The sequence below is a fragment of the Dendrobates tinctorius genome, unplaced genomic scaffold, assembly GCF_039654945.1.
Source record: "Dendrobates tinctorius isolate UK_male_01 unplaced genomic scaffold, ASM3965494v1 ptg000029l, whole genome shotgun sequence".
Classification (NCBI taxonomy): Eukaryota; Metazoa; Chordata; class Amphibia; order Anura; family Dendrobatidae; genus Dendrobates; species Dendrobates tinctorius.
Window position 1 is genome coordinate 34,430,549 of NW_027361697.1, and position 25,323 is coordinate 34,455,871.

The following is a 25,323-nucleotide window of genomic DNA, read 5'->3' on the forward strand; positions in this document are numbered from 1 at the left end:
CCTATGACCACATTTCCTGTTTTATGTTTTTATGGGGTCACTAGGGTGGTCACTACTGGAAATATTGAACTTAATGTCTTGAACGTTCTGCCTGATAACTGTTTACACATTTTGGAATTAAGGAGGTACCGTAACCCTAATTCCATTTTATACATATGATTATTTTGTTAGTAAACCCATCATGAATATTCGATGAATGAAGTCTGCAGGGTGCATTTGTGCTGCTATTATATGGCTATAACAAGGATTTTAACCCCTTGCTCCCTGGGCGATTTTTAATTTTTGTTTTCTTCCTTATATTCTTCCAAGAGCCATAACTTTATTTTTCCATCCACATAGCCGTATGAGGGCTTGTTTTTTTGCGGAATGGGTTGTATTTTTTAATGCCACCTTTCATTCTACCACATAGTGTATTGAAACATCTATTTAATTAATGTCAAAAGATATTGAAACCGAAAAAGACCTTACAAGTCAAGGTTTACAAAAATAGTCAAATTTTATTCCCATAATCACAGATAAAATCAAGAAATGTTAAAAACAGTAAAACACCACAGAAGAACAAAGGTGGGTGTACCTGGACACTAACATTAGTATGCATGTATCTTAAGGTATAATAGGTGATAATATTACCAATCACACATGGTACTAAGGTAATGAAAGTGCATATATAAATATATAGTGTTGCATATATCTAAAAGGGCTAATGAAAAATACCATCCGTTTGTGATGAAATAATCTCAGTGGAATATTGCAGCATATGTCTACAAGGAGATATATGGGAGGATAATCTACATAAAGTATCAGAATAATCTGAGTATTTGTTGTCTTGTCTTTTATGTGTATTATTATCTAGTAAACCCATATTAGCATAAGTATTGTATAGACCACGTGGTTACTAATAAAATATATGCAAGCAAAAGAGTGCAATAAATATACACAACATTAGATATAACATACATAAACACAAATAGTCATATAACCTTAGTAGTTAGCTTCATTAACAAAGAAACTGCATAATAAGTAACATAATGTGCATACAAAGTAATAATATTAACTAATAGGATCAGGTTATTCAGGCACCCACCACACCCGATACGTGTTTCGCAATGAAATGCTTCATCCAGGAAACGCGCGTCAGGTGTGGTGGGTGCCTGGCTCCGTTCTGCATCCCCAGGTCATGTATATTTAACTTTTTCATGCTGCTATTCCTTACCCATTGCTGTCAATGAATATTCACCACTAGTTCCATATATATGCTGCTAATGTGTCATCATGCTCTGCTGCTAATTACTACCTAGGCACTTTATGCCAAAATGTTTTTCACTGGATATATGGATCTTTTTTGACAATTTAGCACTTAGCACTTTATTCTATCACCTTAGTATCTCCTTTGGGAACAAATAAGCATTTGATCTATTTATTTGTGCACAGTTATATTGATGCAGAAATACACAATATCTTATGTATAGAAACTTTACTTAGGAGACCTCTCCATGCACAGTGACCCTTATGAGAATAACCTGTATATATACTTTTTAATCACTGATTAGGCTGAGCAAGCCATTCTACTGAACCATATGTGATTCCTTGTGCATGGTATTGGCTTTATCTGAATGCTCTATTTAGACTACCGTATTTTGAGGATTATAAGACACTCCGGATTATAAGACGCACCCCAAATTTTGAGGAGAAAAATATGAAAAAACTTTGTTTTAATAAAATGGTGGTGCTTCTTATAATTTATGCGTCTTATTGCTTACTGGGGGTGGTGGCTGCGGTGAAGTGGGGTCCCGGGGTCGCTGCTGGAGGAGGCAGAAGTGGGGTGATGCTGCAGGCTGGGATGAGGGAGTGTTCGGATGTATGGCGCATCACTGTGAGTGTTCCGTGCTGTGGGTGTTCTGCCGACATTTTGTGAAAGGCCAGAGACCCCGCAGTTGCATTGTTTCCTATGCGGTGGACTCCGGGAAAATGGCTGCTGGGGCAGCACATGCGCAGATGGAGATCTCTACACCAAGATCTCAGGAGATGATGTTTCAGCGCTGAGAACTCATCTCCGAGATCATGGTGCCGAGATCTCCATCTGTGCATGCGCCGCCCCCAGCAGCTATTTTCCCGGAGTCCACCGCATAGGAAACCATGCAACTGCGGGGGCTCTGGCACTTCACAAATGTCAGCAGAGCCCCCGCAGCACAGAACACCCACAGTGGTGTGCCACACATCTGAACACCCCCTCATCCCAGCCTGCAGTGACCTTGGAACCCTGCTCCACCACGGCCAGTAAGGTATATAAGATGCACCCCCGTTATCCCCAAAAAATTTTTGGGAAAAAAAATGCGTCTTATAATCCGAAAAATGCGGTAATTCTTTCAAGCATAGACAGCCTTTACTAATATCTTGTTAAACCAAACCCAGATAAAAATAGGAATTAAATGAGTTTATATGAATCACTTGATTTAAATATGAAATAATATACTCCCCCGTTTGTACTTGTATCCCTCGTGATTTTAATCAACTTTTTGTATTATATGTTAAATACAGATTGTAACTTTTTTCATTTACCTGGCAGTGGCTTGCTTGTGCTTGTAGGATTTTATATTTATGGAAGTGCCATTAATTTAGGCCAGTAATCACTTTGATTTGTAGTACCTAGTAAAAATAATGATTTCCTCTGAAGCCCTGCATATGGTTGGGCAACAGAAACCTTTAGAAGTCCCATGGCTGCCATTTGGAAGTACTGGCACCCTACGATCAAATTGTGTGTATAAAGATAGTACCATTTAAATGTCAGTGTCATTGACTGAAAGCAGAATCAAAACGGTTAAATTAAACACATGCGATTGGCACTAGCTCCAGTCCCTGCTGTAAGAAAAAGATGTTCAGATATTTAACACGGTCACCCCCCTCCTGTGTGGAGAAGGATCTTTTCCTCATGGTCACCCCCCCGTGTGGAGCAGAATTTCATTCTCGCTGTCATCCCCCCTGTGCAGATCAGAATCTCTTCCTCACTGTCACCCCCCCCCCCCGTGTGGAGCAGAATTTCATTCTCGCTGTCATCCCCCCTGTGCAGATCAGAATCTCTTCCTCACTGTCACCCCCCTCCCCCCGTGTGGAGAAGAAACTCTTCCTCGCTGTCACCTCCCCCCCCCCCCGCGTGTGGAGGAAAATCTCTTCCTCTGTCACCTTCCCCTGTGTGGAGCAAAATCTGTTCCTCATTGTCACCTTCTCCTGTGTGGAGCAGAATTTCTTCCTCATTGTCACCCCCCCGCGCCCCCTGTGTGAAGCACAATTTCTTCCTGAGCCTGCTGCATAGACCCACAGCCTTTGTTTGACATATCAGTATGTCAGTGTGCACGAAGGTGTTAAACACAGAGTGAAAGCAACAAACTGTTAAGCCTACAACAATATCCTAATGTCTAACTTTATAAAAGTGTGATTTTTTTTTTTACATTTTATTCGAAGGCTTAAAACATTTTAAAGGCCACCACATCCACAGTCGTTTCTACAAAACATGTGAAGCGTACCGAGGGAAAAGCGTGGTGGTCGTGGGAACTGGAAACTCAGCTGGAGATATTTCTGTGGAACTCAGCCATGTTGCAAAACAGGTGCCAATATTTTAGTTCATTACTTTTTTACATATTCATCAGCAGTTTTGTTTGCTGGAACGCTGATAACACATTTCTTGACTCCATATTATCACAGTGTATTCTTATTCTAATCAGTCTAATTGATGAATAATGAAATATTAAACTGGAAGTAAATTTTTAACTTTTCAAAATAGACTGTTGTTGGTGTGTACATCAGAAGTAATACTATTACTGGTCAATTTAATATATATTTCCTGCATTTTCACCAGTTTCCCCATCTGTGTGCTCTAGTTCTTTATTTGCAATTGAGCTTGTGGGAGAAGATTTGCTGCTATTATGTCTCAATGAACTACACAGCACACAGAGGGATCCCTGCTCTTGATTCCTTAAGTAGCATCAGAAGCATGGAGGAAATTATACAGCAGTACTGATTTCTGTAGCTGTGAATCCAGCTCTGGGGTGAGGAAAATGACTTGGACAGGATGTCACATAGAAATAACGGGGCTCCAAAACAAAAGTGTTAAATTTGCCCACTCCTAAAAAACCCAAAAAGAATTGGCAGCGTAGGTATGGGGTCAGAAACCTACCTCACAACTTTTAAAGACAGGGCGAGAGACATGTATTGTGACATGTACAAAATAATTGTGCCTCTAACGCCCTTAAGTGATACCAACTACTATAGTAACCCTTTCATGTCCCCCATAGAGTATGAGACCCCCCAAAAATCCCACACACACGGTATGATAACTCTACAGTGACTGCAGCAAAGTATGATGTACCCCAACACAATATGATGCTGTAGCAGTACTCTCAATACATTAGCTTCACAGTGCTTTGACACAATTTAATGCCTTCAAAGTCCTCCAACACAATATGATGCCCCTAAAGTGCCCCCCATATGATATGATGTGCACATAGCATCCAAATACATATTATGAAGTTGCAACATTGATCCTCCCACAGTATGATGTCCTCACAGTAGCCCTCACTGGTTACAGCAGATGTGATATAGTGATTGTGATATCATTACAAAACTCTAAGCTGACTGATGAAGTAGGGAGTCAATGTCTTCCTGTTCCATCGCTGAACTCTACTGCATCTGCACCCTGATGATGCAGAGAACATTGTAATAAAGATGACTGGTGCAGGGGATGAGGCTCCCCAAACTGATGGCATGTACACTTGTGCTCAAAAGTTTACATACCCCAGCAGAATTTTTGCTTCTTGGTCTTTTTTCAGAGAATATGAATGATAACATCAAAATTTTTTCTCCACTCATGGTTAGTGGTGGGGTGAAGACATTTATTGTCAAACTACTGTGTTTTCTCTTTTTAAATCATAATGACAACCCAAAACATACAAATGACCCTGATCAAACGTTTACATACCCTGGTGATTTTGGCCTGATAACACGCACAGAATTTGACACAAATGGATTTGAATGGCTACTAAAGGTGACATCCTCACCTGTGACCTGTTTGCTTGTAATCAGTGTGTGTGCATAAAAGCTGAGTGAGTTTCTGGGATCCAGACACATGCTTGTATCTTTCATCCAGCCACTGATGTTTCTGGATTGTGAGTCATGGGGAAAGCAAAAGAATTGTCAACCGATCTAGGGGAAAAGGTAGCTGAACTGTATAAACCAGGAAAGGGATACAAAAAAAAATCCAAGGAATTGATAATGCCAGTCAGCAGCGTTCAAACTGTGATTAACAATTAGAAAATCAGGGGCTCTGTAAAAACAAAACCACAAAAAACAAAACCACGGTCAGGTAGACCAACAAAAATGTCTTCCACAACTGCCAGGAAAATAGTTTGAGATGCAAAGTAAAACCCACAAATAACAACAGCTGAAATACTGGACTCTCTGAAAACTAGTGGTGTGGCTGTTTCAAGAGGCACTTGAAGAAAAACGGGCTGCATGGTCGAGTCGCCAGAAGAAAGCCATTACTGTGTAAATGCCACAAAGTATCTCACCTACAATACTCAAAACAGCACAGAGATAAGCCTCAAAATTTCTGGAACAAGGTAATTTGGAGTGATGAGACCAAAATTGAACTCTTTGGCCACAACCATAAATGTTACATTTGGAGAGAGGTCAACAAGGCCTATGATGAAAGGAACACCATTCCTACAGTAAAGCACAGAGGTGGATCACTGATGTTTTAGGGATGTGTGAGCTACAAAGGCACAGGAAACTTGGTCAAAGTTGAAGGAAAGATTAATGCAGCACATTATCAGAAAATACTGGAGGCAAATTTGCAATCATCAGCCCAGAAGCTGCGCATGGGACGTACTTGGACATTCCAACAAGACAACAATCGAAAACACAAGGCCAAGTCGACCTGTCATTGGCTACAGCAGAACAAAGTTAAGGTTCTGGAGTGGCCATCTCAGTCTCCTGACCTAAATATCACTGAGCCACTCTGGGGAGATCTCAAGTGTGCAGTTCTTGCTAGACAGCCCAGGCATTTACAGGAACTGTAGGCTTTTTGCCAAGAAGAGTGGGAAGTTTTACCATCTGAGAAAATAAAGAACCTCATCCACAACTACCACAAAAGACTTCAAGCTGTCATTGATGTTAGAGGAGGCAATACACGGTATTAAGAAATGGGGTATGTAAACTTTTGATCAGGGTCATTTGGATGTTTTGGGTTGTCATTATGATTTAAAAAGAGAAAACACAGTAGTTTGACGATAAATGGCTTCACCCAACCACTGACCATGAGTGGAGAAAAAGGTTTGGTGTTATCATTCATATTCTCTCAAAAAAGGCCAAGAAAGTAAAAATTCTGCCAGAGTATGTAAACCCACCCTGAGCTGTCAATATGGGCATGTAGGTAGTAGTAAGTTGAATAAAATTTATGCCTTGAAATCTGATGTCTTATTCCAAAGAAATCTAAATGAGCTGTTTAGGTCAATGTGGCGGTCATTGATCTGCATGAGAATCTGTCTCCTGAGCTCACTTAAAATAGAATGGGGTGTTACCAATGTGAACCAAGTAATAACTCACACTTTGCTCTCATAATCACACACAGCTCAGCAATGAGATCAAAACACTATGCAACAGAGCAAACACAGTTTGTCTCATTACAAACATTTGCAGAAGCAGTTGTCCTCTCCTAGACGTGCAACTGTGTCTGATTATGATCAAAACAAAAAAGAGAAAAAAGAGAAAGCAAATCCGACCATAAAGAGTCCCAGTGCATCAGAAATAGTGAACCAAAATTATACTTTATTTAGATCAGGAGATAACCAATGGGATAACAGAACAATGTTTAAAAATATATAACAAGCGTATGATAAAAACAAGGGGTACACAACCAGAAACTTGTTGACTAATGTCCAAAGGAAGGAATTGAAATCAAACTCAATACAAAACTAACAGTATGAAATCCATGAGAATTGTCACATAAGGATAGTATCTTTATTTATATATTGATCATATCAGATGTCAACTATTATAATATAATATGTGACAAAATCAATAAAGTGCTAGTCCAAAACAGACTGTTATCTTATTCTGTATGGTATATAGCAGATAATGATACATTATTAGTTAATATGGAATCCACATACATGTAAAGTGCTAATACAAAAAAGAGTAGTAATCCCAAACATAATATACAATACCTGTCACCTATGGTGTATGCCATCACAGGAGTATGGATGTTTAGAGAAACATAATATAAGAGGATACAATGTCAGGATCCTTCTTCCGAGTGGCATCATCCCCGACGCGTGTTTCGACTAACATATTTCTACAAGAAAAATAAAAATTGAATCCGCATTAAAAACACCTTCAACCACTTAAAAGACCTTTGACGCATCTGTACGCCATGGCCGAGAAGGGGTTCCTGACCCTTTCAAAATAGGTTCCTCATGGCGATCGTGCAGTGCATAGGAGCTATGCTCGCACGATTGCTACCGGGAGCACAACTTATGTGATGCCTGCATTGCCCTCAGCTATTTAACCTCTAAATTCAGCAATCAATATCGATTGGAGCATTTGGGATGCTAGGAGTGGGAGTCATCGCAAAGGTCAGATCGTTGTCATGGCAACCTGAAGTCTGCCAGCTATGGTGGCCTGTTTAGACCATGCCAGGAGCATGGTCTAAGAGGCTTCTGTCAGTGTAACACTGACAGGTATAATGCATTGAAATTCTGGTGCACTGCAGTGCTTTATATCGGCGATCAAAGTAATAAAAGTTAGCCACATAGAGGGACGAAGTAAAGTTTAAAAAAATTGTAAAATCACAAAATAAATAAAAAAGAATAATATTCATACAGTGGGGAAAATAAATATTTGACACACTGACGATTTTGAAAGTTTTCCCACCTACAAAGAATGGAGAGGTGTTACAGATGCTTCTCACAAAATTAGAATATCATCAAAAAGTTAATTTATTTCTGTTCTTCAATACAAATGGTGAAACTCATATATTATATAGAGTCATTACAAACAGAGTGATCTATTTCAAGTGTTTATTTCTGTTAATGTTGATGATTATGGCTTACAGCCAATGAAAACTCAAAAGTCATTATCTCAGTAAATTAGAATAATTAACAAAAAACACCTGCAAAGGCTTCCTAAGTGTTTAAAAGGGTACCTTAGTCTGTTTCAGTAGGCTCCACAATCATGGGGAAGACTGTTCACTAGACAGATGTCCAGATGGCAGTCTGTTATGAATGGGTAACCGAGGAAAAAAAAGCAAAACAAGCTACGTCACAGAAAACCAGAGGGGTTGGTAACTATGCAGATTGCAGATTCCTGATCTTACCACACAACTAGCAGTAGCCGTGGAGCGTGCCTACGATGAACCTAGACGCCTCGTCAAGGTCGGAGGGCTAAATAAGCCTAAAGCAAGAAAAGGGAAAACTAACTGCCCCAGAGCAGACCCCAAAGGAATAGATAGCCCCCACACATGTATTGACGGTGAAACAAGATGAAGGCACAAACACAGGCAGGAAAATAGGCTGAGCAAATGATGGGGCCCAAACTAACTAGACAGGAAAGGAAAGGCACTGTCTGCAACCTGCAAAAAACCCTACAAAAATAATGTCCAACACTTCTGATGGCAAAATTAACCCTGAAGTCACTAGACTTCTCCCACTATATCAGCACTCTGAAATATTCTGAGACAGAGCAAAAAGAGACCGAACTAGTAAGGGACAAAAAGCCAATTGGCAAAATACTGATAAATAAGAGTGGAAATTCAGCACAGCCCCAGCCGGGGCTGGCTGACCACACAGAAAACTGAATAGACCAACAAAATCAAGTGTGAACATTAGCAGAAAAACTTAGCTTTAGATGACTGGAACAGAGCTGAAAACCAAGAGCTGACAAGCCAGAAGGAATCACCAGCAACTGAATAGGGCATCGGCTGTCTTAAATCCAATCGGAGAATCCTGAGGTCCAATCGTCATCCTCATTCTCAGGTGGCAGATCTCCACCGATCAAATCAGCCTCACTACCTCCTTTTACCACCAGAGGGAGTCTGGAAGGAGAACTCACAACTGGTAAACCAGAGAATGAACTCACAACAGCAGTCATTGACACACTCCACAAGGATGGTTAACCTCAAAAGGTCATTGCTAAAGAAGCTGGCTGTTCACAGAGTGCTGTATGCAAGCATATTAATGGAAAGTTGAGTGGAAGGAAAAAGTGTGGTAGAAACAGGTGCACAAGCAACCGGGATAACTGCAGCCTTGATAGGATTGTTAAGAAAAGGCCATTCAAAAATTTGGGGGAGATTCACAAGGAGCGGACTGCTGCTAGAGTCATTGCTTCAAGAGCCACCACACACAGACGTATCCAGGACATGGGCTACAAGTGTCGCATTCCTTGTGTCAAGCCATTCGTGACCGATAGACAACGCCAGAAGCGTCTTACCTGGACCAAGGAGAGAGAGAACTGGATTGTTGCTCAGTGGTCCAAGGTGTTGTTTTCAGATGAAAGTAAATTTTGCATTTCATATTGAAATCAAGGTCCCAGAGTCTGGAGGAAGAGTGGAGAGGCTACCATCCAAGCTGCTTCAGGTCTAGTGTGAAGTTTCCACAATCAGTGACGGTTCAGGTAACCATGTCATCTGCTGGTGAAGGTCCACTGTGTTTTATCAAGACCAATGTCAGCTCAGCCGTCTACCAGGAAATTTTAGAGCACTTCATGCTTCCCTCTGCCGACAAGCTTATTTGAGATGGAAATTTCATTCTCCATCAGGACTTGTCACCTGTCCACACTGCCAAAAGTACCAATACCTGGTTTAAAAGCAAAAGTATCACAGTGCTTGATTGGCCAGCAAACTCGCCTGACCTTAACCCTATAGAGAATCTATGGGGTATTGTCAAGAGGAAGGTGATAAACACCAGACCCAACAATGCAGACAAGCTGAAGGCTGCTATCAAAGCAACCTGGGCTTCCATAACACCTCAGCAATGCCACAGACTGATCGCCTCCATGCCACGCCGCATTGATGCAGTAATTGATTCTAAAGGAGCTTCGACCAAGTATTGAGTGCATTTACTGAACATACATTTCAGTAGGCCAACATTTTGGATTTTAAAATCATTTTTCAAGCTTGTGTTATAAAGTATTCTAATTTACTGAGATAATGACTTTTGGGTTTACACTGGCTGTAAGCCATAATCATCAAAATTAACAGAAATAAACACTTGAAATAGATCACTCTGGTTGTAATTACTCTATAGAATATATGAGTTTCACTTTTGTACTGAAGAACTGAAATAAATAAATTTTTTGATGATATTCTAATTTTGTGAGAAGCACCTGTAAGTCTATAAGAGCCTCATTCTGGCCTCGTTCTGGCTCTCATAGACTTACATTGAATTGTAGGACTTGCAGATAGCCCAGCAAACACTGGAACGATCCGGCAAGTCACAAACTGCTGAATAACGACCAGAATGAAGCAGAAAACAGAAGACTGCAGCTGGTAAGTATGTTACTAGTTGCAGAGTATGTGCATTAGTGATTCCACTCCAGTGGTGGAATAAAAAAAACCGGCAGAGAAATGCTTTAAAGTCATGGGCCACCAGCGGTTCAGCTAAAATCAAGTTTTTCATGGCTTGAGAAAAAAGGATGAACAGTTCCAAAAGGAACTGTAGAGGCTCAGTGAGGAAACACTGGGTGGCGCTAGTGAGTGCTGCACTTAAGCTGAAGTGGACAGCACAGACCTGTTTCACACATCAGTTTTTTTGGCTAGTCAAAATCCGCTAAAATGGCGGATAACGGATCCGTTCCTGTACTGACCACAACGTTTGGCACCGGACCGTTATTTTAACAGATCCGTCAAAGGAAGAATTTTAAAGGAACCGCTGCCGGGGGGGGGGGGGGGGGGGGGGAGAGAGAGAGAGAATTGTCCAGCCGCCAGAACAGAGTTTAGGGTTAAATTTCCGGCTGAGTGAAGTCTTTCGGGCATGCGCAGTGACAAATGCGGATCCGGCTGCCCGAAAAAACATTGCATGGTCCGTTTGGGCATGTCGGCGGACATCAAAATTCTGGTGGAACCGCGATATAACGGATGGCCATCCGTCAAGATCCGCCGGTAATGCAACTCAATGGGAAAAAAACCGGATCCGCCAAGAAAAATGGCGGATCTGATTTTTTTGCAAAACGGCGGATTTTGACTGATGGACACAAACGGATGTGTGAAACAGGCCACAGGAACCTTATTTTACCAGACGAGCAATGTGAATTATCGCATGGACTGTTAGAGACACAAAAGCAACGCATTTCTACTTCATCTTGAAGTCTTCGTCAGTCTATATGAAAACAAAGGAAAACAAACACCACCACCACTGGTATGTTGGAAAAAATGTAATGTGAACCAAGCCTTAGAGATCATCTTAATCATCTTTGTATGCATTCTCCATACAATCTAGTAGGCTTTAGATAAGGGTCCTGAAAAGAGAGTTATAGCCATGACTTCAGGAAAAGTATAAAAAGTGTCTTTTGTACTTTTTTTTATTAGAGTCCACTAATTGTTTTATTTAATTAAATCACAAAAAACTGCAACAAAAATGTCTGTGTAAATAACACCAAATTGTGAAGGCTGAAGATGGCAGCCTAAGCCTACTTGATGCAGGAAAGATACCCTGTTTCCCCGTAAATGGGGCGCCCCCCGAAAGTAAGGCATGCTAGGGGGAGCACTGTGCCTGCTAATATAAGGCACCCCCCGAAAATAAGGCATACCTTGTTCTGTGCATGGGGAATGCAGTTGTGTCTCGCTCCCGCTGTCCGGTGCCCTCCGGTGCCTGCCACTGTAGCCGCGCTGTTCGCAGGAGTTAATCACAGCCTCGGAGCTGTGTACCATCTCTGCCCATGAGCCCTGCGCCAATCACAGCACAGGAACCATGGGCCAGCTGATGTCGTCCATAGCCTCTGATTGTTCCTGGGCTGTGATTGGCTCAGGGCTCCTGCGCTCTGATTGGCTCAGGGCTCCTGCGCTGTGATTGGCCCAGGGCTCCTGCGCCACCAAAGCACTGAAAGCAGCACCGCGGAGGAAACCAGTAAGAAAGTGAAAGTGTGTGTGTGTCTGTGTATGGGTGTGTGTGTGTGTGTGTGTGTGCGTGTGTCTGTGTATGGGGGTGTGTGTGTGTGTGTGTGTGTCTGTGTATGGGGGTGTGTGTGTGTGTGTCTGTGTATGGGGGTGTGTGTGTGTGTGTGTGTGTGTCTGTGTATGGGTGTGTGTGTGTGTGTGTGTGTGTGTGTCTGTGTATGGGGGTGTGTGTGCGTGTGTGTGTGTGTCTGTGTATGGGGGTGTGTGTGTGTGTGTGTCTGTGTATGGGGGTGTGTGTGTGTGCGCGTGTGTCTGTGTATGGGGGTGTGTGTGTGTGTGTCTGTGTATGGGGGTGTGTGTGTGTGTGTGTGTGTGTCTGTGTATGGGTGTGTGTGTGTGTGTGTGTGTGTGTGTCTGTGTATGGGGGTGTGTGTGCGTGTGTGTGTGTGTCTGTGTATGGGGGTGTGTGTGTGTGTGTGTCTGTGTATGGGGGTGTGTGTGTGTGTGCGCGTGTGTCTGTGTATGGGGGTGTGTGTGTGTGTGTGTGTCTGTGTATGGGGGTGTGTGTGTGTGTGTGCGCGTGTGTCTGTGTATGGGGGTGTGTGTGTGTGTGTGTGTGTGTGTCTGTGTAAGGGTGTGTGTACGGTACACACATGGGAGGCTGCAGTGGAATACTGTGATAATGGGAGGCTGCAGTGGGATGATGTGGGATGATAGGAGGCTGCAATACTGTACTGTAGAATGATGGGGGCTGTAATGGAATGATGGGGATGCTGTATTGGGGACTGTAAAGGGATGAAGAGGGCTGCAATGGGATGATGGGAATATTTGGGGCTGCAAAATGATGATGGGGCTGCTACGGTAAAGGAACTGCTGTGGGTGATTGTTACGGTAGCGGTACAGTATCCAGAAAGTGTGTGGGAGCCATTTTGGAGCCCTTATGTTTTGTGGCCCTGTGTGGGAGTCAGGCAATTACAGTACCGTACCGTAGTGTGTTACTTTGATTTGTTGTCTGCTTTTTTTGCTGAACGGTCTATATGTCTGACTACTGGTTTTACGCTACGGAACGTTCCTTATGTAAGGGTAGAGCGCGCTGGAATGTTTCTCATGAAAATAAGACACCCCCCTGAAAATAAGACATGGTCCAACTTTCGGAGCAAAAATTAATATAAGACGGTGTCTTATTTTCGGGGAAACAGGGTATATATCTTTGTATTGTGTTAGCCAGTAGATAAAAAAACCCGAGCAACGAGTATACTCGCTCATCACTAATGGTAACAAATTGCAAGCTTTTGAGACTACTCAGGCCGGTTTCACATTTGCGCTTTATAGCGCAGCGACGGCCTGCGCACGGCCGCCGCTAAGCCCCGCCCCCTCCCGGCTCCCTGCCCGCCCCATCCGGTCATCGCCGCCTACTAGCGCACATGGACGCTTGTGATCTGCGCACCTTATCTTTAGCATAGGGTGCGCAGATCGTGCGCTGGCCGTGCGCTAGCAGGATTTTGCCGTGCGCTGCGCACTTTTGAAGGTGCGCCGTGCGCGCCGAAATGCAACATGCTGCGTTCGGCACACACGGGCGCACCTTCAAAAGTGCGCAGCGCACGGCAAAATCCTGCTAGCGCACGGCCAGCGCACAATCTGCGCACCCTATGCTAAAGATAGGGTGTGCAGATCGCAAGCGTCCATGTGCGCTAGTAGGCGGCGATGACCAGATGGGGCGGGCAGGGAGCCGGCAGGGGGCGGGGCTTAGCGGCGGCCGTGCGCAGGCCGTCGCTGCGCTATAAAGCACAAATGTGAAACCGGCCTCAGGAGTCTTCATCAGGCATAAAATAATACAAAACCAGAAGAATCATATTTATACACAACAGGACATAGGAATAATGAAATAGATAAGATAAGTGACGTGAAGCAGAACTATCATTATGGGAGAGAAACATTGGTGGTCTTAAATATTGGAACAGTTAATAAATAAGGAGTGTGAAAGTACTATTGTCCTCTTATTGGGGTCTGGTTCATCTTTTTAGTTAGCCATTAAAAGGTATGAACCACTGAGGACTCTCAAATTAAATTTTTTTTAAGCCTACTTGATCACTCATATACTATCTATTTACTCTATTATTCTAGCCATCAGCATTGGCTTAGTTTTACCCAGGGCAATAATATTTTTCCTTTAACCCCTTTCTGACATCAGACGTACTATCCCGTCCATGGGACCCGGGCCCCTATGCCCATGGACGGGATAGTACGTCTAGCGCGATCAGCGGTGCCCACGTGGTGAGCGCCGCTGATCGCGGCCGGGTGTCAGCTGATTATCACAGCTGACACCCGGCACAATGTGTCAAAGGCGGTCACGGACCGCCCCCGACACTTTAACCCCTTGCACACCGCGATCAAACATGATCGCGGTGTACCACCGGTGGTTAAAGGGAAGCATCGGCAGGGAGGGGGCTCCCTCCGTGCTTCCCTGAGCCACCCGCAGCAGCGCAATGTGCAGCGCTGCTGCGGGGGGGCTCTTTCCCTGCAGGCCCCCGAATCCAAGATGGCAACGGTGGCCTTCGGGGGCCTGCAGGGAGCTGGCTTCCTCAGTGCCTGCAAAGCGCAGGCATGAGGAAGTCTGCAGCAGTGCCTGTGACAGATCGCTGATCTGTCACAGTGATCTGTGATGTGACAGATCAGCGATCTGTCACAGGACAGTGATGTCCCACCTGGGACTATGTAATAAAGTTAAAAAAAAAAAAAAAAAGTGTTAAAATAATTCTAAAAATATCGCCAAATTAGAAAAAAAAATATTCCCCCAATAAATCCATTTTTTGGAAATAAAAAAAACCCAAAACAATAAAAGTACACATATTAGGTATCGCCGCGTCCGTAACGACCCGCCCTATAAAACTGTCCCATTACTTAACCCCTTTAGCGAACCCCTTAAAAAATAAAAATAAACGAAGCAAAAAATAATGATTTATTATCATACCGCCAAACAAAAAGTGCAATAACACGCGATCAAAAAGACGCATATAAATATCCATGGTACCACTGAATACGTCATCTTGTCCCGCAAAAAACGAGCTGCCATACAGCATCATCAGCGAAAAAATAAAAAAGTTATTGCTCGCAGAATAAAGCGATGCAAAAATAATTTTTTTATATAAAATAGTTTTCCCTTCACCCATGACAGCACCACATGAGAGAGGGATCCGCCCCGCCAGGACAGGAACCTACTGAGACATAAGGGGCGGCACCTCTCCCCCGCTTCAGTTGGGTTCCTGTCCTGGAAGGAATCCCACTGTGGCGGTGCCTGTCATGGGCGAAGAGAAAGAAGACCCAGGCCCGTCCCGGCGCGGGAAGAACAGGTAGCTTACCTGTAGCGCCGGCCGTCGGGTCCTGGAAGCGCAGTCCCCGGGGTCCCTGGGGCTCCGGGTTCGTGCGGGCGTGGATGGGATCCCGGTGGCTCCAGGAAGCCCCCACCGCGCCGCCCTCCCCTCGCGCACGCCGCATCTCGATCCCCGTGGCTGGGGAGAGACGCTGGCGTCTTCCGGCCGCTGACGTCAGCGGCGCTTGGAATGCTGGGTGCGCCGGCTGACGTCAGCAGAAGGCGACGGTGTAATGGCGCCGGGTGCGACGCCGGCCGGCTTTCTGAAGCGCTGGGCCGGCGGTCGCAGGGGGGAGGGGAGGAAGACGCTCACCAGGCGGAGGCATGCAGATTTAAAGGGGAAGACAGCGGTAGATCGGCGGTGCAAGATGGAGTCCGAGCAGGAACGTTCAGCGTCCCTGCCTCCCTCACAGCCCTCTGGCAGAAAGCATGGAAGCCATTCAAGCAGCAGTCGCCCCAGCCGCAGGTCGGGGCACTCCTCAAGGTCCAAAGAGCGCGGGTCAGGTGCTCCGACGCAGCCTCCAAATCCGGTACCCTTGATTACGGGTGGTGAGTGATCTTCGTGAATGTCAGCAGTATGTTAATAGGGGGTTTTTCTATTGTATGCTTCACCCTGTAGGAAAGGCCCAGAAAAGCAGGAAGCAAGAAGAACAATAGGGATTGTGCTATATGTAAATCTCCCCTAGCAAGAGACTGGCAAAAAGATCTCTGTGCTTCGTGCATTCAGCGAACTATGGCGGAGGAAGCACCTAGTTTCGCAGCCAATCTAATATCTGCCCTCAGGTCAGAAATGGAAGGCTCAATTAAGTCCTTATTGAAAAAAGGGAAAAAAAGCAGGAAGGATTTCCCTAGTTCCCCCTCAGATTCCGCATCAGTATCATCTCAGGCGGAAAAATCATCCTCCTCAGACTCCTCAGATAGTGACACAGGGGGTAAGCCATGTTTCCCTGTAGAAGATACAGATGCCCTCCTAAAGGCCATTAGAACCACAATGGGCCTACAGGAAGAAAGGGCGGCCAAAACCCTAGAGGACGTCATGTTTGGGGGGCTTCAGGAGAGGAAAAAACGAACCTTCCCAGTAAACGCGAAAATCCAGGCGCTTATTGAGAAGGAGTGGAAAAAGCCTGAAAAATCGGGGGCCCTTCCATCCGCTTCTAAGAGGCGATACCCCTTTGAATACAAGGATACGGAAATATGGGACAAAGTCCCAAAAATACATGCAGCGGTGTCCAGGTCTTCCAAAAGGTCGGCTCTGCCCTTGGAAGATGCAGGGGTTCTTAGAGACCCGCTAGACAAAAAAGCGGACTCATATTTGAGGCACGCATGGGAAGCAACAGCAGGAGGTCTTAAGCCGGCGATAGCGGGCACCTGCACGGCACGCTCCCTCATGATCTGGCTGCAGCAGTTAGAAGAGAAGCTGGCGTCAAGGGTCCCAAGAGAGAAGATCTTATCAGACATGTATCTCTTGCACGGGGCAGCGGCTTTTCTGGCAGATACCTCGGCGGACTCTATGCGATTAACAGCCAGAGCAGCGTCACTATCAAATGCTGCTAGACGCGCGTTATGGCTTAAAGGCTGTCCGGGTGACCTTCAGTCCAAGACCAAATTGTGCTCTCTCCCCTGCGATGGCCGATTCCTGTTCGGCAAAAACTTGGACGATATTCTGGAGAAAGCAGGCGATAAGAAAAAAGGCTTCCCCAGATTCCCTATGGATCAGAGGAGACAGCCCTTTCGGAGGGGAAGATTCAATAGAGGACGTCCTCCCGCTGACAGGAGAAGATGGGAGGATAAAAAGAAGAAAGAATCAGGGTTTATGTTTGGTGGAGGCACCTCCACCTCCAAAAAGTCACCACAGTGACGCCAGTATTCCAGTAGGAGCGAGATTGGCACTCTTTTTCCAGGCCTGGGAAAAGATCTCCTCCAACACCTGGATTCTGAGCATCCTAAAAGAAGGCCTGAAAATCCCCTTTATTCGTCAGCCAAAATCCGTGGTCGTCATCACACCTATCAGGAAGATGACCGAAGAACAACTGGCCTTAGAAACAGAAATCCTGAGCCTGATAGACAAGCGGGTACTGTCCGAGGTGCCACGCTTACAGGAAGGAAAGGGGTTTTATTCACCCCTTTTCCTAATAAAAAAACCGGATCAGTCGTTCAGGACAATCATAAATCTCAGACGCCTCAATCTATGGATAAAGAACCCGACCTTCAAGATGGAATCAGTAACTACGGCAGTGAAGCTGCTACATCAAGATTGCTTCATGGCCGTAGTCGATTTAAAGGATGCGTATTACCACATCCCTATCCATCCAGATTACCAGAAATACCTGAGGGTAGCGCTTTATATTCAGGGCACACTAAGGCACTTTCAGTTCAGGGCTCTTCCGTTTGGCATATCCATAGCCCCGAGGGTCTTCACCAAGGTCATAGCGGAAGTGACAGCCTTTCTCCGGATTCACGATACGGTCATAATACCATACCTGGACGATTTTCTTATAGTGGGCAGTTCAGAGGACCACTGTACAGCACAGCTGACTCAGGTGATCAACACCTTGCAAGAGTTAGGGTGGATAGTCAATTTCAAAAAATCAAAATTACAACCCCTAAAGAAACAGACCTTCCTAGGATTTATACTGGACTCAGAAAGGCAAGAGTGTCTGCTCCCAGAGTCCAAGATAGAGAAGGTGCAAAATCTGGCCTTGGCAGGCCGAAACCAACCATGTATGACATTAAGAAAAGCAATGTCCCTGCTAGGTACCCTAACATCCTGTATTCCGGCGGTCAGGTGGGCTCAGTTTCACACCCGGCAACTCCAGTGGGAGATACTAAGAGCACAAAGATCGCTAAGAGGGCGTTTGGAAGGAAAGCTGGAGCTTTCCTTAAAAACCAGAGACTCTCTCAACTGGTGGTTGAACGAGACAAATCTGACCTTAGGAATACCATGGGACAGACAGGCGACAGATATAATTTTAACAGATGCAAGCTCCTCGGGGTGGGGGGCACACCTAAGGGGCCTCATAAGTCAGGGTTCCTGGACACCTCAAGAAAGGAAGGCATCCTCCAACCTGAGAGAACTGTGGGCAGTGGGCAAGGCCCTAAACCACTTCATTCCGCTACTCCAGGGTCAAGATGTACGCATCATGTCAGACAACAAGGTAGCAGTGGCATACATCAACCACCAAGGAGGGACAAGATCACACTCCTTAATGGAAGCAGCAACAAACATTCTGAGCAGGGCAGAGGATCACCTACACTCCGTGACAGCCCTACACATAAAAGGGGCAGAAAACATGGAGGCAGATTTCCTGAGTCGCAATACCCTGAGGCAAGGAGAATGGGCACTAAACCGATCCATTTTTCAAAAGTTAATTCAGCTTTGGGGGGAACCGGTGATAGACCTCTTTGCAAACAAGCACAACAGGCAAACAGAAAGGTTCTGCTCTCTAAACCCAAGGGAAAACCCATGGGCAGTGGACTCATTGCACATCCAGTGGAACTTCAGACTGGCTTACGCGTTCCCCCCAGTAGCTCTGATCCCGACTGTGGTAAGAAAAATCAGAAACGATCAAGCCAGGGTGATTCTAATAGCTCCATTTTGGCCAAAAAGGCCCTGGTTCGCTCTGCTACGGAAGATGTCCCTCTCCGATCCTTGGGTTCTGCCAGAAATCCCGGATCTACTAGCTCAGGGTCCAATATTACACGCTCAGGTCAAAGGATTCCATCTGACGGCGTGGAATTTGAAAGGTCGCTTTTAATAGATAGGGGGTTCTCCCCTGGGCTGGTGGCCACTCTGCAAAAAAGCAGGAAACTGGTGACTACTAACATCTACGGCAGAACATGGGATAAGTTCCTACAGTTCTTGGGTAAGCCGTTAGGGAAAGAACCTCCGATTAGTGACATCCTAGAGTTCTTACAATCTGGGTTGCAGATGGGGTTAGCAGTAAACACACTTAAGGTTCAGGTGTCGGCACTAGGGGCGCTCTACAATTGCAAACTGGCATCAGATAGGTGGATAGCCAGATTTATTAAATCCTGCCATAGAGCTAGACCTATTCCAATACCTAGAATAGCCCCCTGGGATTTAAACCTGGTGTTAGAAGCCCTTACAAAAGAACCGTATGAGCCATTACATCAGCTACCCCTAAAGTTTTTGACCCTAAAAACGATCCTGTTAGTAGCCCTCACATCAGCCCGCAGGATAAGCGACTTACAGGCTCTCTCAGTAAATCCTCCTTATACGCAAGTCTTTCAGGATAGGGTAGTGTTAAGAACAGACCCCAGTTATCTGCCCAAGGTAGTGTCAGATTTCCATCGGGGTCAGGAAATTGTTCTTCCATCCTTTTGCGAAAATCCAAAAAATCTGGGGGAGGAAAAATTCCATAGTCTGGATGTTAAAAGAGCTCTTGTAGAATATATATCTGCCACTAGCCAGTGGAGGAGGTCACAGTCCCTATTCGTAGCTTTTCAGGGTGCCAGGAAAGGCTATGGGGTTTCAAAAGGGACTATTGCTAGATGGATCAGGGAAGCCATTAGTGTAGCCTATTCAGCTAGTGGTATCCCGATTCCTGACGGCATCAAAGCTCATTCCACCAGAGCCGTGGCGACCTCCTGGGCTGAAAAGGCAGAGGTATCAATCGAACAAATTTGTAAGGCCGCTACCTGGGCCTCACCTTCAACCTTCTTTAAGCACTATAGATTAAATCTATCCTCCTCTGCTGACTTAACCTTTGGTAGAAGGGTGCTGCAAGCGGTGGTCCCTCCCTAAGGTGTTTCGAAGTCTCCAAAAATCTCTCATGTGGTGCTGTCATGGGTGAAGGGAAAACCACCATGGTTACTTACCGGTAGCCGGTTTTTCCGGAACCCATGACAGCACCCGTACATTCCCCCCCTTTTTCACTGTATGGTGTGCACAATTAGTAGGGTGTTTTGAGTGTTGTGGTGTTGGATAAACATGTAACTAACCGGGAAGTCCTCTCAATGCTCTGTAACCCAACTGAAGCGGGGGAGAGGTGCCGCCCCTTATGTCTCAGTAGGTTCCTGTCCTGGCGGGGCGGATCCCTCTCTCATGTGGTGCTGTCATGGGTTCCGGAAAAACCGGCTACCGGTAAGTAACCATGGTGGTTTTCATTGCATAAAACCGCCAAAACATAAAAAAATGACCTAAATGAGGTATCGCTGTAACTGTACTGACCCGAAGAATAAAACCGCTTTATCAATTTTACCGCACGCGGAACGGTGTAAACGCACCCCCCCCAAAAGAAATTCATGAAACGCTGTTTTTTGTTCATTCTGCGTCCCAAAAATCAGAATAAAAAGCAATAAAAAAATGTCACGTGCCCGAAAATGGTACCAATAAAAATGTCAACTCGTCCCGCAAAAAATAAGACCTCATATGACTCTGTGGGTCAAAATATGGAAAAATTATAGCTCTCAATATGTGGTGATGCAAAAACTATTTTTACAATAAAAAGCGTCTTTTAGCGTGCGACAGCTGCCAAACATAAAAACCGCCATAAATAGTAAATCAAACCCCCGTTATCACCCCCTTAGTTAGGGAAAAATAATAAAATAAAAAGAAAATGTATTTATTTCCATTTTCCCATTAGGGTTAGGGTTAAAGCTAGGGTTACGGTTAGGGTTAGGGCTAGGTTTAGGGCTAGGGCTGAGATTAGGGTTAGGGGTGTGTTGGGGTTCGGGTTGGAGTTAGAATTGGGGGTTTCCACTGTTTGGGCACATCAGGTGCTCTCCAAATGCAACATGGCATCTGATCTCAATTCCAGCCAATTCTGAGTTGAAAAAGTCAAATGGTGCTCCTTCCCTTCCAAGCTCTGCCATGCGCCCAAACAGTGTTTTACCCCCACATGTAGGGTATCAGCCTACTCAGGACAAATTGCAAAACAATTTTTGGGGTCCAATTTCTCCTGTTACCCTTAGGAAAATAAAAAATTGGGGGCAAAAATATCATTTTTGTGGAAAAAAATGATTTTTTTATTTTCACGCCCGAGCGTTATAAACTTCTGTGAAGCACTTGGGGGTTCAAAGTTCTCACCACACATCTAGATAAGTTGCATGGGGGTCTAGTGTCCAAAATGGGGTCACTTGTAGGGAGTTTCAATAGTTTAGGTACATCAGGGGCTCTGCAAACGCACATGACACCCACAGACCATTCCATCAAAGTGTGCATTCCAAAACGTCACTACTTCCCTTCCGAGCCCCGACGTGTGTCCATACAGTAGTTTTCTCCCACATTTGGGGTGTCAGCGTACTCAGGACAAATTGGACAACAACTTTTGGGGTCCAATTTCTCCTGGTACCCTTGGGAAAATAAAAAAAATTGGTGACTAAAAGATCATGTTTGTGGAAAAAATGCGAATTTTTTATTTTCACGCCCGGGCGTTATAAACTTCTGTGAAGCACTGGGGGGTTCAAAGTGCTCACCACACACCTAGATAAGTTCCTTGGGGGGGGTCTAGTTTCCAAAATGGTGTCATTTGTGGGGGGTTTCCACTGTTTCGGTACATCAAGGGTTTTCCAATCGCGACATAGTGTCCGATCTCAATTCCAGCCAAAAACATCAAATGGCGCTGCTTCCCTTCCGAGCTCTGCCATGCGCCCAAATAGTGGTTTACCCCCACATGTGGGGAATCAGCATACTCAGGACAAATTGCACAATAACTTTTAGGGTCCTGTTACCCTTGGGAAAATAAAAATTGGGGGTGAAAAGATCATTTTTGTGGAAAAAATATGATTTTTTAATTGTACCGCTGTACGTTATAAACTTCTGTGAAGCCCTTGTGGGTTCAAAGTTCTCACCACATATCTAGATAAGTTCCTTGGGGGGTCTAGTTTCCAAAATGGGGTCACTTGTGGGGGGTTTCCACTGTTTAGGTACATCAGGGGCTCTCCAAACGTGACATGGCGTCCGATCTGAATTCCAGCCAATTTTGCATTGAAAAGTCAAACGGCGCTCCTTCCCTTCTGAGCTCTGCCATGCGCCGAAACAGTCGTTCCCCCCCACATATCAGGTATCAGCGTACTCAGGACAAATTGCATAATAACTTTTGCAATCCAATTTCTCCTGTTACCCTTGGTAAAATAAAAAAAATTGAACCTGAATTATTTTTTTTGTGAAAAAAAAGTTAGATGTTCATTTTTTTTTTAAATATTCAAAAAAATTCCTGTGATGCACCTAAAGGGTTAATAAACTTCTTGAATGTGGTTTTGAGCACCTTAAGGAGTGCAGTTTTTAGAATGGTATCACTTTTGGGTATTTTCTATCATATAGACCCCTCAAAGTGGCTTCAAATGTGATGTGGTCCGTAAAAATAAAATGGTGTTGCAAAAATGAGAAATCGCTGGTGAATTTTTAACCCTTATAACTTCCTAACAAAAAAAATTTTTGGTTCCAAAATTGTGGTGATGTAAAGTAAACATGTGGGAAATGTTAGTTATCAAGTTTTTTGTGTGCCGTATCTCTGTGATTTAAGGGCATAAAAATTCAAAGTTGGAAAATTGCGAAATTTTCAACATTTTTGCCAAATTTCTGTTTTTTTCACAAATAAATGCAAGTTATTTGAATGAAATTTTACCTCTATCATGAAGTACAATATGTCACGAGAAAACAATGTCAGAATCACCGGGATCCATGGAAGCGTTCCAGAGTTATGACCTCATAAAGGGACAGTGGTCAGAATTGTAAAAATTGGCCCGGTCATGAACGTGCAAACCACCCTTGGGGGTGAAGGGGTTAATGTATTTTTTTTACAAATCAATTTTTATGGTCCTAGGTTTACCTAAGCACCAGACATGGGTCATGGGTGGTTAGCAGAATTTCCTATGGTGGATATCCTATAGATATGAATGTCTCGAGACGTTATACCATGTGGATCAAAAATTTCTTGCCAAGAATGCTTGCTGCAAAGATGACTGAGAAAATTGTGAGCAGCTGGTTTACTCACTCAAATTTCGGTTTGGAACCAAAATTCAGGTAAATGAAGCAATTATTTCCATCTGTTTTTCTTAAAGTGACTCTGCACCCTGACATTGAAGAGTAATCTCGCTGGGACTCACTACCGGAGAGTTCAATCAGTTCACGAGCCTCACGTTTTGCTTTTTTTGTTATAGGCAGAAACCTCCAATTATAAATGACTACCTTCCAAGTCACATATTACAGGGATCAGTCAAGGTGAAGCCCAACATTAAATCATTCTCTGAAACAGCTGTCATCTTCGAAGATGGAACTGCGGCAGAAGTGGATGAAGTAATTTTCGCTACAGGATACAATTCAGCATTCCCTTTTCTTGATGATGATATACTCAAACTGAATAACAATGACATATCCTTATATAAATATGTGTTCCCAATGTATCTGGGAAAGCCAACACTTGCTTTCCTAGGACAAATTCAACCCCTTGGAGCTATCATGCCAACTGTTGAATTACAGGCTCGCTGGGCAACCAGAGTTTTTAGAGGTAAGATTTTCCAGAAGCTCTAGCTTTTTCATGGTCACATTTTTAAGAGTTTAATTTGCTTATTATACATTGTGAGGTAGCGCTGTCATTCAAGTAGGGGATACTCGCTCAGCAGCCACAAAATCAGATCCGGCACCGGTTTTCATAAAGCATAACACAGTCCATGCGGTTTATTCCTCCTTCATAAACCCACAGAAGCAACATAAACAGCATTACAGCATAGCGTCCATTATAGAGTTTCCCTCTGTTAGCAATGTCCAGCATACACAGGCTCTTCAGCCTCATCATTATCTCACCCACGTCAGGGTTTCCTCATGGCTGTTGCTCCACGCTGCAGACATCCACTCTCTCCTCTGGGACTCTCAGACGCTGGCAGCCATTACACCCAGCCACACACAGGCTGTTAGCCAGGAGACAACTCTCCTCACGGGACCTTCTTCTCTGGACCAACCAGGTCCCTGCATTCACCCTCATGTGACCTACCCTGGCCACATTATATGGTTCATAGCCACGCCCACTGGGTCACATGATTCTGACCTCATCACAGGTCCTTCGGGCATTTTCACACTCTTCACAACCATGCTTTAAACACACCCCCCTGGGTGGGTTTGTAGGTAACCAGGCCCCCCCGACTCTTTAGTTACTTGGAGACTTCTCCCTCACATATTAACGCAACACCTCAGCAATGTCCTTGCTGATCACACATGCATAAGTCTCCATCTCAAAGCCACTCACTTTGAGATACATAACGGCCACTCAACACTCTGCCATTCATCCCTTCTCCTGGGACCTCCACACAGCGCCCCCTAGCGGACACAGTGGTTACTACACCACAACCCTTTCACAAAAAAACATTTACTGGTTTACCATTCAAAATGTAGTCTTTCTGAAATGTTTTTCAGAATTTTGGACTCGTACAATTAGCAGCTGAGGGAACATGTTTACAGATGTCATCATAAACATTTTTAATGGCTTGTGCCATGCTAAATGGCTGGTTAGGCTTTCTGCATCAAGGTACTATGACTTTTTAAGATAGGGTTTTTGTACAATTTGTTTAAATGCAGCTGTGGTATAGTTGTGCATTTTTTTATGGTTGTGGCTCTCATGTTAACATTTATGGTAGTATATTGCCTTGCAAAAGTATCCCCCTCTTTTTTTTTTTCATTACAACCAGGAATTAAAATCTCTTTTGTGAGAGGGTAGGAGGTATGTGGTGGGGTTACACCATTTGATATACAAAGCATGTCTACCATTTGGAAGGGAAAAACTTTTTAACTGACAATGACACACAATAATTAATCCTTTAAAAAACGAAGAACTTTAATGTGCATAAGTATTGGCCCCTGAAAGTCAATACTTTGTGCAGCCACGTTTTGCTGCAA

At 44.4% G+C, this 25,323-nt stretch overlaps 1 protein-coding gene across 2 annotated transcripts in view; it reads left to right on the plus strand.

Annotated features, from left to right (window-relative positions):
• Positions 1-25,323, plus strand: part of LOC141085914 (dimethylaniline monooxygenase [N-oxide-forming] 2-like) — a 70,465-nt gene that overhangs the window by 25,666 nt on the left and 19,476 nt on the right. For both annotated transcript variants that reach the window (XM_073571544.1, XM_073571545.1), the window contains exons 5-7: positions 3,460-3,602; positions 23,258-23,457; positions 23,595-23,941. In XM_073571544.1, coding sequence (XP_073427645.1) covers positions 3,460-3,602; positions 23,258-23,457; positions 23,595-23,941 — 690 coding nt within the window. The remainder of the gene's footprint in view (positions 1-3,459; positions 3,603-23,257; positions 23,458-23,594; positions 23,942-25,323) is intronic.